Raw genomic sequence first — 14,561 nt, forward strand, 5'->3', positions numbered from 1 at the left:
CAGTACTATTCCATATTTACAGGGCAAAGTATAAACTGACAATAATGCATATCAGTCATTTCTTTTATTATTCATTTCAAACACAAACAGTTGCATGAGCTAACCCGTTACATTAGCTTGTTAATCATTCATTGCCTTAGGTTATAAAAACTAAGGGCTCTATTCAATCCATGTCAAGTTTAGCGTTACAGCGTGATACAAATTTGGCTCAGTCGGAAATGACCTTTACATTTCTATTGCACAATCTGTAACGCTTCAGTGATAGATTGAATAGAGCACTAAATTCATGTAAGCTTGGCTTTCTGCTTACACCTTTGACAAGGGCATTGTTCACTTGCTACAGTAATATTAACATTTTATTTAAAAGCTTTTCGTGTGTAAGGTATAGCATTCTTAGGAAGGTTTATCAATGACAGTACACAAGTTAAGCACAGGACTGTCTGGTTGTGTTCTTCCTTGGACCTCATTTCACTTAAACATCAATATGAGGCAAAAATAGGGAAATAGAAACTGTGATTCTCCCAAGCCCCTAACACAGTACTGTCTTCCTATTAACAGAGGGTGGTGACATTCTAAAATAGCATAATATTGTACAATATTAGTACCAATACAGTATATTCTGCACAATCATCCCCATAGTAAGTAGGGACTTTTAAGTGTATACACTAACAGCCTTAAATATTCATTGTGCACCATATCTTTTCTTGATTTCAGTTCTCTCTCAAGAACATAATTCAATTTGTCAAACAAAACAGAGCAGGACTGCTGCTAGTTCTCACATTAAAGACAACAGCAAAACTGGCACAATACCATCACATGACGTTACGTCGGGGAAGGACTTGAGTGAGTCACACCGCTGCCTGTCAAAATTGCTGAGTCTAAAGCACCGCCTACACCTTCCCAGAGTCTGGGGCATTAAGCTAGACTCTAAAGTCACAGTCTGGGTCTGGCCATGTCAGCTGATCTGGGGTCTGGCTTGGTCATGGTTCTGTTACTCCTTTGGTCCTGAGGATTCCAGACTTGAGGAGGCCTTGCTTCCTCTCAGAGACAGACAGACGGGGGTTGATGCAGTGTAGTGTAGCATCACCCACCAGTAACCAGTCTGCAGTGGAGTGACTGATTACTAAGACTCCCTACATCCCAATGCATTCATTAATTAAGCTTCACAAAGACAGACAGTCACACGCTTCATCTCACTCTGCATCTCTGGCTGGGGGAACATGCATGAACCGGCAGCCCTGGAGGACTCTCTTCTCCGTCGCCTTCCCTCCCCCCTTGGCGAGGCCCCAGACCTCCTCTACAGGCCCCAGTAGGGTGCCAGATTCCTGCGCTCCCGCTCATAGACGTCAGGTATCACCCCGTAGGGCGTCTGCACCATTTTCACAGAGTTCCTGCCAAACAGCTTCCTTTCGTAGTCGATGAGCTGACGCCAGAAGCCCCCGTTGGGCCGGATGACTGGCCGGCGGGCCTTGACCCAAGCGTGGGCCTCAGCCAGAGACACACGGTGGTACTTCATCAGGTAGGCCAGGCACAGGGAGGCTGAGCGGCTCACCCCTGCAGCACAGTGCACCAGCACAGCTCCCCGCTTTCTCCCAACACTGTGGATCTTATCAGCTATGCTGTCGAAGTACAGGGAGAGGGGGGAGTGGGGCATGTCTGCCAGGGGTACCTTTACATACTCCACGTGGGGCCAGTTGAAGTTGGGCAGCTCAATAGTGGCATTGACCACGCAGGTGATGCCCTTGGACAGCAGCAGGCTTCGGTTGGACGCCACGTTTCCCCGGCTCAGGAAGAGGTTAGGGGTGATCTGGGCAATGCCCCCTAGCAGACTGCCGTTCTCTGTGAGAAGCCTGGGCACGGCTGTGGGCACCACCGAGCTGTGGTGGTGATGATGGTGGAAAAAGCCACCTTGACTGCGGGAACCCATTGGAGAATAGAGTACTAGGAGTGATACAGAGAGAGCAGGAGGAATAACAGGGAGGTCTTCAGTAGCCTGAGGTCATGTTGGAACAGCAGAACCAGACAGCAGGAGATTCACCTAAAACAACAAAGGCACATCCCAATTTCAGTTTTTTTCCATTTTTTAAATGTGTTTTTATTCAATTTGTGATGACCACTCTCAGACTGGCAAACATACAGGTAAGTGTCAAAATAAAGAAAACACCAACAGTGTCTTAATAGGGCTCTGGGCCACCACGAGCCAGAACCGCTTCCATGCACCTTGGCATAATTTCTACAAGTGTCTGGAACTCTATTGGAGGGACTTGTCACCATTCTTCCATGAGAAATTCTATAATTTGGTGTTTTGTTAGTGGTGGAAAAACGCTGTCTCAGGCGCCGCTCCAGAATCTCCCATAAGTGTTCAATTGGGTTGAGATCTGGTGACAGATGGCCATGGCATATGGTTTACATAATTTTCATGCTCATCAAACCATTCAGTGACCACTCGTGCCCTGCAGATGGAGGCATGGTCATCCTATGGGGGCATAGCCATGGTAGCCAATATAATGGCCTGCCCAGTATTTTTATACATGACCCTAAGTATGATAGGATGTTAATTGCTTAATTATCTCTGGAACCACACCTGTGTGGAAGCACCTGCTTTCAATATACGTTGTATCCCTCATTTACTCAAGTGTTTCCTTTATTTTGGCAGTTACCTATACAACTATATCAGCAGGGTGCCATTAAAGTTATTTGCAATGACTCATCAAATTAGGTATTAGGATCTTTTTGGATGACATTGTGCTGTGACAGAAAAGTTCTGTGTCTGGCAAATGTTACCACAAGTCATCCCTCGCCAGGAGAGAGAGATGTGTGTGTGGCCCGCAGTGCCAGTACCAGGCAGGGTCTACTTACCCCCTCAGGGAAGGTATTGTGGTGGCTCAGTGGCTGTAAAATGCCTTTAAGGCATCTATGGAGGGGAGCCAGAGAGCCAGTTGCCCCATCACAGCATAGAAGAGGCTAATAAGAACAAACTGAACAACACAAAAACAATTCAAATACACTGGGCTGGGGATGTTTTCCTGTAACAGGTCACACAGTAGCTTCCAGTACGTGGAACCAGAACACTGTCCCCTGCACAGTAAGAACTGTTACTGAAGCTACTGTCTTCCATTCTGAGTAATGCGTCACTCCTGCTGTCCCTCCCCGTCTCCCTCTTCCTCCCTTTGCCTTTCTGACTCACCCTGTCCCCTTCCGTTTCTCTCAGCCTCTCTCTGTCTCCCTCTATCTTTCTCTCTCTCCCCCTGCCTCCCTCTACCATATGGACATCAGTCCTCTGGAGGCAGATACACACTACCAGCTCCTCCACAGCTCCTGCATACAGATCAAATCGCTCCAGTCTCTGATATGGAAGACCCTTCATCCATCTGCATTTAAATTGAAGTTAGTTATCTGGGGGGGATCACAGAGTTTAAGGCACTACCTTCCACACTGTTGCACTGGTCGTGCGTCATCCCATCCACACCTTGCACAATAGCCGGGGGAGCTCTCTCTCCCTCTCTGCCACAGTCTGGTTAACAAGCCACACAGATCAAATCAAACACATGAAATATGAATTCAATCTGCCGTCTGTGCTGAAAACACCTGCACACCCCATGTCACCCTCCACCTCAATGTGGTTGTTCTCTGAGGCTTTCTGTATGACACACACACATATCATAAAGCCACTAACCAGGACAGATAGTGCCTGCTTTCTACCAGAGAGCTTCGTTTTAATGGCAGTCACAAGAATGCCATTCACTGAGGGCTGAGGCTGCATTTCCATCAATGGCCCAGTTTGAGCAAGTTGTCTATCTCCCTTATTCCCTGCCCTCCCTCCTTCCCCAGCACTGATACACATCCTGCTATCCTATTCCCCTCCGATGCTAACTTCAATGAAATCTATCCTCTCAGCCCGGCCACGGAATCCCTTGTTCCTGAGCTACATTTCACTCTGGCCTGCATCTTGCCTGCTCACACATGCAGTGGTTGCCATGGAACACTTAGGTGCAGCTGACTCCAAAATCTTTCTCATAGTTGCCGTTGGTGATAAACCAAAAATACCTGCAGTGACAGCAACACTAGGAGCAGTCTATGACTCTGTATATACAGATAGTGACTGATTCAAAATTACATTTAATGGGAGAAAGGGAACAGGATATACTGTACCAGAGGTGTCATGCCCATAGGGGGCACATGGGCAGTTATCCCCTCAGGACTTGTCCAGTTTTCTATTTTATTTTATGTTTCTCTGTAATACTACCTAGCAATTTTATGAAGTTGGCTTTAGCTAGCCCAGATAGGTTCCCAATCTACCAACCTTTCAGGTTATCAATCAAGTTACCGCGCATGCCCGTGGGTAAAGTTGGTAGACATTTACTAAATTACTAAATGTACCGAATAAGACTCACATTCCCTTAAATCTCTTTCCAGATTTGAGCAAAGATGCAGAGAAGCATATTTACTTTATTTAAAATAACCACCAGTCAGGAGGATACAGACAGCTCAAGAGGTATGCTTAGATAAGCAGAAACATTCATTTTGACATAGAATTAGGCATAATGATTATGGCTCTAGATTGCAGGAAAAGGCTGTTTCATGTGTCTGAAGAGAATAAATGATCCGACCACGCCCTAGCCACGCCCTAGCCACGCCCTAGCCACGCCCTAGCCACGCCCTAGCCATGCTCACATACGGTGTGCCCCCTCAGATTTCTGGAGGGAATGAAACAGGAGCAAAGCACAAAACCACTGCCTGGCTTTGCTGACATTCGCTCCCTCCATCCACATGGCTATTTATATCTGACTTGGCCTGGGCAGAGGGGCTGAGGAGGCAGGGAGTAGAGAAGAGGAGTAGAGGAGGAGGGAAGGAGGCTACGCAGGGGATATCATCGAGATGAACCTATTGTCTGCCGGCAAAGAGATGGCTCTCTGTCAATTGAATTTTCTCTGTGGTTTAATTCTCCAAAATAAATATGTAAAATGAAGCTGATAGAGGGAGCAGCTTGAGACACATTTACAGGACCCTTATAAAAGTGTTTAGCACCTTCCACAGGGTTAACATTAATATCCATCTGTCGATCTGCCTTCAAGGCACATCATGCACGTTCTCACCACACTTGAGGCCAGCCATCTGGCAGGTGCTTGGCTCTACTCGGCATGGCAGAAATGCATTCTCCTACATCTGCATTGCAAACACACAGCCCATCACTCAGTGTTCGTTTCAGGGCATGTCAACACAGGGCCCATCACAGATTCCCTGATGCACATCTCGACTCTCTCTCTGCATGGCGAGATTCTGGTCCGGTTCCACCTCCTATAGCACAAATGGGGAACGTGAGCCACGTTGCAGAAAAACTGGAGCCTCATAAATTGGCTCTTCTCCCACACCAAATGTGGACCTTCGAAATCAGATTTGAACTGGGCATGTGCAGCTGACTTAGCAGCTCATTGACACGCACACCCGCTGGTCAAGGCATGTTTAAAAACACAGAAAATTCCTGAATCAACCAGTGGCAGTCTGACTGGAACAGAGAGGGAAGTAAGCAGTAGTGTACTGTTCTCTCACAATACAATTCATAGTAGTTCACCCTCATAGACAGTGTTCCCACAGAATGACTCTTTATTCTAGAACACTATCACTAAATGGGAGCTGTGAGGAACTGTACACCTACCCAGAGCCTTCTATGTACAATAAAGGGCTTTGCATCTATACGTTTTTTTGGGGGGGTCATGTATTGTCACATACAGTGCATTCGGAAAGTATTCAGACCCATTGACGTTTTCCTCATTTTCAGCTTTATTCTATAATGGATTAAATTAAATTGATTAAAAAATACAAAACTGAAATATTACCTTTACATAAGTATTCAGACCCTTTACTCAGTACTTTGTTGAAGCACCTTTGGCAGCGATTACAGCCTTGAGTCTATGACACTACAAGCTTGGCACACCTGTATTAGGGGAGTTTCTCCCATTCTCCTCTGCAGATCCTCTCAAGCTCTGTCAGGTTGGATGGGGAGCATGGCTGCACAGCTCATTTCAAGTCTCTCCAAGTCTAGGCTCTGGCTGGGTCACTCAAGGATATTCAGAGACTTGTCCTGAAGCCACTCTTGCATTGTCTTGGCTATGTGCTGAGGGTCGTTGTCCTGTTGGAAGGTGAACCTTCGCCCCAGTCTGAGGTCCTAAGTGCTCTGGAGCAGGTTTTCATCAAGGATCTCTCTGTACTTTGCTCCGGTCATCTTTCCCTCGATCCTGACAAGTCTCTCAGTCCCTGCCGCTGAAAAACATTCAATCTTGGTTTCTTTAGACCAGAGAATCTTGTTTCTCATGGTCTGAGAGTCCTTTAGGTGCCTTTTTTGTCAAATTCCAAGCGGGCTGTCATGTGCCTTTTACTGAGGAGTGGCTTCCGTCTGGCCACTCTACCATGAAGGGCCTGATTGGTGGAGAACTGCAGAGATGGTTGTCCTTCTGGAAGGTTCTCCCATCTCCACAGCGGAACTCTGGAGCTCTGTCAAAGTGACCATTGGATTCTTGGTCACCTCCCTGACCAAGGCCCTTCTCCCCCAATTGCTCAGTTTGGCCAGGCAGTCAGCTCTAGGAAGAGTTCCAAACTACTTCCATTTAAGAATGCTGGAGGCTGCTGTGTTCTTCCGGACCTTCAATGCTGTAGACATTTTTTGGACAATTCCTTCGACCTCATGGCTTGGTTTTTGCTCTGACATGCACTATCAACTGTTGAACCTTATATAGACAGGTGTGTGCCTTTCCAAATCATGTCCAAACAATTGAATGTACCACAGGTGGACTCCAATCAAGTTTTAGAAACATCTCAAGAATGTATGCACACATGACTGTAAGTCGCTTTGGATAAAAGCGTCTGCTAAATGGCATATTATTATTATTATTATTATTATGATCAATGGAACCAGAATGCACCTGACCTCAATTTCGAGTCTCGTAGCAAAGGGTCTGAATACTTACGTCTGAATACTTACGTATTTTTTCGATTTGTCATTATAGGGTATTGTGTGTAGATTGATGAGGAAAAACATGAATTTAATCCATTTTAGAATCAGACTGTAACGTAACTAAATGTGGAAAAAGTCAAGAGGTCTGAATATTTTCAGAACGCACCGTACACCAGCTAGGTGATGTGAAATGGGTTGTTTTACAGGGGCATTCATAGATTAGGGAACCTCTTCAGCCTAACTTGAAGTGCTAGATGAGAATCTGGTCTGGTATGTTTTCCAGTATATCAGGGATGACACCTCACACGAGGCCAGGGTTAGGCTGTCTTGACACCTGTCTGAGCAGAGTACCACCTCCCTGTGACACCAGCGACTGGGTGCTGCTCATTCACACCAGCAATTTGTCTCCTGTCTGTGGAAGCTGCCATGTAACCCTCTACACAGTCCTGCCGCCCCCTTTTTAAAGTCCCTCTCTATCAGTTAGAGAAGTGGACCCAAGCCACCTGCAGCACCAGCTAATTTAATGACAGAACATTGCGGTAGAGTAAGCATAAGATAAGGCTATGTTTAATTGTTTGAGAATATCCTGTTTGAAGGGTTTGATTTGTTCAATGTATGTAATTTGATCTCTCTCGCTCTAGTCGATACAGACACAAAGACTGAACACATTCATTGGTTGTTGTGGCAGAATACACAGTATAAATTATATGATAAGTATCACTGTATTTATAATGCATTTACTAACATGGAGATCCTTTGTTGCTGCCCTATGGCCAGCTGGCACGATGAGGGTGAGTGAGTGAGTGAGTGAGTGAGTGAGTGAGTGAGTGAGTGAGTGAGTGAGTGTTGTACAGTCTACAACTATTTTTATGTCACAGGTATAGCATTACCTGTGATGATCAGACCATAGCATTGTACAGTATTAAAAAAGAGGTTAGAGATACATGTTGTTGCTTATTGAGTCATTATTATTGCTCATCTCCTTTTCATCCCTGCTACTTTCATAGATATGAGAATGGAAACCTCAACCTGTTACACTGTGTGTGTACAAAGCGAATAGGTGTGCGTGTATGCCATGTGTTGAACATAATTCCAGTAGACTACAAGAATACAAGGACTTGTGATATCTGTAAGGTCTTGTAAATCACATGGTAGTCTATTTGATTGTAGTGCAAACACATTATTCCCCTTTTAGCTTTATCCCATCTGGATCACACACCAAATTATCAGGGTATGATAAAATAACTACGAATTATGCAAACGAACTGTGAATATATATAGAGCGATATAGGCTAGACATGTTTTGGTCTCTTGACTGATACGCTACTGTCACTCTTTGGCCAGCTGAAAATCCTACCTTCTCTGCCTACTATAAGATATTGTAGAAAATCATTCAGAAAGACATGCATAGGCATCCTATGCCTAATATGTGAGTTTTACACAAAATATTATCATCACAAGAATAAAACTAAATCTAGATATTTGATCTATAGGCTACATATAGTAGAGGATAAACCAACTTACCAAACCACTTTACTTTGCCTTAGTCGATGATTTTCCAAGCGAGTTGCTAACGCACGATTCCAGGCATGCGGTTGCAGATGATTCAAACTCTGAACATTAGGTAAAGCAGATAATTCGCACAGTCGTAATCTTGTGGGAAATAAAATACAATATTAAAGAATAAGTATGTAACAATATCACAAAAATGTCAAAGTCAGCAGAGAGAGAACTCCATGCGAATGAATTTTTTTCAGCCAGCTCTCCAACGTTCGCGCAGCAACGGTGTCGCGCAAGAAAACATTCGGTACTGAAGCAAGAACCTAGGTGGTATATTGAAGCGCCTCCCCTCTGAACAACGCAGTAGAAGTAGCTGTGGGTAGGGTACAATAGGTTAGTACCAAGCCCCTGTGAAATTATGGTGAAATCTGACTTGCTACTAGGTATTCTACAGAACTTCAACTACATTGCCTCACAAAGCTGGTCAGGGGGACATCTCTCCAAAAGGCAGTACTTTGAAAACATAGACATGAACATCTGCATCGCTTCAAAAATGTCACAGCCATAGGTCAAAGTGGGGTCTTGCGGTAAGGGCAACAGAAAGAAATCAAATGTTCTGCCATACAGGGTCACAAAGAGCATGGCTGTCATAGATTTCCGATGTCTACTAATAGAACTGCAAGGAAGCATACTTGAACTTGAAATTTCCTGAAACAAGACACAATGCCAGTGTTTGTTGTTTGTTAGAACAGCCAGCTGCGCTCATGGTCAGAGTTTAAAGGAGTCAAAGAAAACAAAGAGAGAAAAGGTCAGATGAAAACCTGATACCTTTAGCAGGAATCAGATCTGGAATGTCAATTAAGGGGCACAAATGGCACCCTATTCCCTATACCGAGCCCTATGGGCCCTGATCAAAAGTACTGCACTACATTAGGAATCAGGTGCCATTTGGGACTGACACAACAATAGACATCCCAGTTCTATGAATGCTGTTGGCCAGTTACCAAGCCCCTGTGAAGGCCTGGCTTGTCTCATTAGGCTCAGAGATAGAACACAGGATGGAGAATTCCATGCACTACAGTGTACCGGTTGAACGTTTTCTGCCTTTGGGTATCCTTGCATTCTTCACATTACATTTGAATTATGTGATTCAGGAAATGTAACAACAAACACAAAAGAAATGCAAACAATGAGGTACATTTATTTCACAAAGACTGGACGACATAAGCCTGTTGCTATAGGCCAACATGTTTAATAATACACATGTCCCTATCCTGTGAGTAATCTCTTTGATTTCCTTGTAGAGCAGAGCAGACGGAGGCAGCCCAAGCTGTGAATGTGTTGAAGCAGTCTGCTGGCTGGGTGAGATGACCGTACATGACCCATGGCAACTATGTCACAGCTCTGAGACCAGGCAGAACAGCTGCCCCAGTAGAGCTTTCCATAAAGCCACTGTGATATACAATGTCTCCACTACATCCATACACAGCCATTATCAAGGCTGCTGCATGCCAAAGTCTGCATCCCATGTGGCACCGTAATTCAAATAAAGTGCACTACGCTTGACGTTTGACGAGTCCTATTGGTGAAATAGTGCACTATGTAGGGAATAGGGTGCCATTTGGGATGCAGACAAAGTCCATGTTATTTGAAGAGATCCTGAGGGGGGTATTTTCCTACCCATAAACCCAAGCGTGGTCCCCGCTCTGTGTCATTCCTAATTACGTTCCATGATGATAATCACCAAACTCAATCAACTGTGAAAGAAACAGTGGTCTGTCTACCTGGCTGTGCAGCCACAATACAACACAACACTGGTGATATAGAGCTGGCTGCCTGGCCAGATGGGCAGGAAGGCAAAGAAACAGTGGTCTGTCTACCTGGCTGTGCAGCCACAATACAACACACCACTGGTGATATAGAGCTGGCTGCCTGGCCGGATGGGCAGGAAGGCAAAGAAACAGTGGTCTGTCTACCTGGCTGTGCAGCCACAATACAACACAACACTGGTGATATAGAGCTGGCTGCCTGGCCAGATGGGCAGGAAGGCAAAGAAACAGTGGTCTGTCTACCTGGCTGTGCAGCCACAATACAACACAACACTGGTGATATAGAGCTGGCTGCCTGGCCAGATGGGCAGGAAGGCAAAGAAACAGTGGTCTGTCTACCTGGTTGTGCAGCCACAATACAACACAACACTGGTGATATAGAGCTGGCTGCCTGGCCGGATGGGCAGGAAGGCAAAGAAACAGTGGTCTGTCTAACTGGCTGTGCAGCCACAATACAACACACCACTGGTGATATAGAGCTGGCTGCCTGGCCGGATGGGCAGGAAGGCAAAGAAACAGTGGTCTGTCTACCTGGCTGTGCAGCCACAATACAACACAACACTGGTGATATAGAGTTGGCTGCCTGGCCAGATGGGCAGGAAGGCAAAGAAACAGGGGTAAATGAAAACCAAAAAGCTTTGTGTGTTCCACATGGCGCTCTATTTCCTATGGGCCCTGGTCAAACGTATTGCACTATATAGGGAATATGGTGCAATTTGGGACATACACAGGGAGTAGACAGCTAGTCACACATTGTTCCTCTTTCTATATTGGCATGTCATATTTCACAGGACAGGACAAGGTGTAGGAGACAGATATTAGCTCATGCTACATGTCAGTGCTTATCAAAGAACCACAGGAGAAATGCGTGGGGAGGGGAGCAAATTGTAAAAGCAGAGCAAATAGTGGTCTGCCAATAGAGTGAAGGAGATTAAAGCCAGCAATAAGATGTAATAAGGAGTGTTCGGACAGAGGGTGAGGGCAAAACTGAAAAAAGATTGAGGGAGAGCGACAGGGGATACATCCCTAATGGCACCCTATTCCTTATGTAGTGCACTATATCAGGAATAGGGTTTCATTTGGGACACAGAGCGTCACAGAAAAGAGAGTGTGTTTGAGTGCTGGAGGCTGCAGGGAGAGGGAGACGGAAATGTCAGATGAGTCACAGGCATTCCGGTGAGATGGTGAGGTGGTTTAATATTGTTCCAGAGCCTCCTGCGATGGAGGCTGAAAATATTCACTCACTGTCACCCAAAAACAACAAGCACCTGCAGCCTCATTCCAGTAGAGCTGTCTGGTCCGAATGGGTGGGCGGTACCACTTCCCGTTACTCAGAGAGGTGCTCAGATGATGGTGCAGGATGCACTAGGGCCACAATGACTTGACTGAGGCTTCCTATATAACAGAGTTTGTTTGTAGCAGACTTGTGGAAGCAAAGCTGTTAAGCAAGCATAGTGACTGTCACACATATCTGTCACACCTACCACTGGAGTATCAAACATTTCACACGCAGGCATCTTTCCACATAATATTGTAGTATGTAGTTTGTAAATGATGAAGACTGGTGGGGTATAACTACTATCGCGTGTCAATGGGGCCTATAGAAAACCTTGAATCCCACTAATAAATCAAGAACATAAAAACGTGGCACGAGAGCCAGATTCTAATTAAATCATTTAGGAAGAATGCTGGACGTGACAGCTAACCCATTTTAGCGTCCCAGTTAGAGAGAGCCCTACAGCAGAAATAGAAGTGCTGCGCCAGAAGCATTGGCAGGAGCTGAGAGAGACCTGCCCCATAAGAGATGTTAGTATACTCTTAGAAAAAATGGTTACAAAAGGATTCTTAGGTCATCCCCATTGGAGCACCCTTTTTGTTTCCAGGTAGAACCCTTTTGGGTTCCATGTATACATCTCAATGGAAAAGGTTCTACCTGGGAATAAAAAGCGTTCTTCAAATGGGGACAGCTGAAGAATCCTTTTAGGTTCTAGATAGCACCTTTTTTTTCTAAGAGTGTACTGCTCTCTCCCAGGACCCTCCACACCTTCCATGCCAGGAGGCCACTTCCAGGTGGTTAGAGTGAGAGGAGACTGGCCTTGGGTTTAGGGGTCAGCCAGGGAGCTTCAATGGTTTAGGTGGGCATGTCTCTGGACAGCAGAGATTATATGAATTATATATCGGTACAGTACAGTCTCTATAGTGGAATTAAAGGCCTGTGTAAAAACGGCTAAGTTGGACAAAGTTTAGACAGGACCTGATACTCTCCTCTGATAATATGATTAATGATGATGCCGGAGAAAATAAACTAAATCAACAGATGCACAGTCTGATCCACCCTAATCCTCTGCTCTGCAATCAAAAGGGAAGAGCCACATTGAGGATTGCTCTGCCATTCATTTTGGGACTGCCATTGATGCATTCTCCCCCTTGGCAGGGAGCTGGTAAGATGAGCCGTGTGGAAAGTGTTTTGTGGTCAGTGATGGAGAGTAGATGTGCTGGACCTGGCTGGCGGTCTAAATTAAGCCCTGGCTGGCGGTCTAAATTAAGCCCTGGCTGGCGGTCTAAATTAAACCCTGGCTGGCGGTCTAAATTAAGCCCTGGCTGGCGGTCTAAATTAAGCCCTGGCTGGCGGTCTAAATGAAGCCCTGGCTGGCGGTCTAAATTAAGCCCTGGCTGGCGGTCTAAATTAAACCCTGGCTGGCGGTCTAAATTAAGCCCTGGCTGGCGGTCTAAATTAAGCCCTGGCTGGCGGTCTAAATTAAACCCTGGCTGGCGGTCTAAATTAAGCCCTGGCTGGCGGTCTAAATTAAGCCCTGGCTGGCGGTATTAAACCCTGGCTAAACCCTGGCTGGCGGTCTAAATTAAGCCCTGGCTGGCGGTCTAAATTAAGCCCTGGCTGGCGGTCTAAATTAAGCCCTGGCTGGCGGTCTAAATTAAACTCTGGCTGGCGGTCTAAATTAATCCCTGGCTGGCGGTCTAAATTAAACCCTGGCTGGCGGTCTAAATTAAGCCCTGGCTGCTGCCATTGATCCCGTAGGTGCCTCCCTCCCTGCATCACGCCAGCTGTGACTGCAGTAAATAGACCTGGGATCGTAAGTGTTTGCAGTGGCAACGTGTCAGCAGGAGAGGCTGGGCTTAGCATGGTGTCTCTGTCACAGTGACCAGGACTACTCCCACATCAAACAACACATTTAGCTGCTGCTAGCTCCTGCAAAGAAAACCATGTAGAACCTGTGATAACAGAGCGTCAAAGAGGTTGCACTCTTCGCTGTTGCTCTGTGTCCTGATCGGAGAAGGATTTGACTGACTGAGAATTAAAATTCTACTTGGAGTAAATGTCTGCAATACGTGTGCCTCATTGAGTGTAAAAACACTATGTTATGTGTTAAATGGAATGCAGCTGCTTGCTCTCGGCTTTCGTTACAGTGACTCAGTCAGTGATGAGCGTGAGCAACAGGGCAAGAGAAAGTGTGTGTGTGCTTGTGTGTGCGTGCGCGAGTGTGTGGCTATTGACACATCTCCCCCCATTGCTCCTCCTTCCACCAGCCAATCCTCTTTTCAGACTTCAGCTCTAGAGTGCCTGAGAACTGGTTGCCAAGGGAACCAAGCGTGTTGACAATGGCAGACAGGTTCCACTCTGTGTTAATCACTGCCTAGCAATAATGGCTGAAAGGGGCCAGGCAGAAGGGCGGGGGGGCAACGGCTAGAGCTTGTCCTTTCAGCAGGAGCAGGGTTATGTCCCAAATGGCACCCTTTTTTCACAAATAGTGGGATACTATACAGGGTTTAGGACTCTATTGGTCATGGCAAAAAGTAGTGCACTATATAGGGAATAGTGTGTCATTTAGCACACAGCCCAAGACTCCACTGACCAGGAAAAAAAGCCAAGACTGCTTGTTTATTTAACCAACTGGAAGGAAACATCTCTCTTCCATTTTCACAAAATAATACTGCAGTTCAAAATCGATACTGAGGAAGACGAGGGATGCTTTAAAATCAAGATGTCCATTTCTTTAGGAGAGCTGTGTTTCTAACCAAGGTCTCTTCAGAGTTTACACAATACTGTACTTAGGGCTCTGTAAAATGTATCCTCACTTCAACACTGAGAACGGCACAGAACGAGATCATGTGAGGGGGGACTTGGCAGGCACTTAACAATGCCTTCTCAAATAAGCAGCAAATTAACATTATTTCCTGTTCATGATCCCTGAAGGGTAATTTATCTTATTATACAGTGTCTTGTCCTTACTGTGTATGCGTACACAACAGAGCTGTTAGTA

The 14,561-nt window shown here is 45.7% G+C and overlaps 1 protein-coding gene across 3 annotated transcripts; it reads right to left on the bottom strand.

Moving 5' to 3' along the window:
* Positions 1-49: 49 nt before the first annotated feature.
* On the bottom strand, positions 50-9,120 carry LOC118364771 (dual specificity protein phosphatase 14-like). 3 transcript variants are annotated; one of them, XM_035746597.2, is made up of 3 exons: positions 8,477-9,120; positions 2,860-2,978; positions 50-2,038 (listed from the first exon to the last, which is right to left on the bottom strand). In XM_035746597.2, exon 3 carries the CDS (start codon positions 1,925-1,927, stop codon positions 1,298-1,300), a length of 630 nt encoding a protein of 209 aa, XP_035602490.1. In that variant the 5' UTR covers positions 1,928-2,038; positions 2,860-2,978; positions 8,477-9,120; the 3' UTR covers positions 50-1,297. The 3 variants fall into 3 exon arrangements, with proteins under 3 accessions (XP_035602490.1, XP_035602408.1, XP_035602571.1); XM_035746515.2 differs by lacking the exon at positions 2,860-2,978; XM_035746678.2 differs by lacking the exon at positions 8,477-9,120 and having other exon boundaries at positions 2,860-6,775.
* Positions 9,121-14,561: the final 5,441 nt, after the last annotated feature.

Source organism: Oncorhynchus keta, chromosome 1 (assembly GCF_023373465.1).
Source record: "Oncorhynchus keta strain PuntledgeMale-10-30-2019 chromosome 1, Oket_V2, whole genome shotgun sequence".
Taxonomy (NCBI): Eukaryota; Metazoa; Chordata; class Actinopteri; order Salmoniformes; family Salmonidae; genus Oncorhynchus; species Oncorhynchus keta.

Excerpts from the sequence above, each read along its gene's own strand:
- LOC118364771 (XM_035746515.2), bottom strand. The coding sequence starts at position 1,927 with ATGGGTTCCCGCAGTCAAGGTGGCTTTTTCCACCATCATCACCACCAC.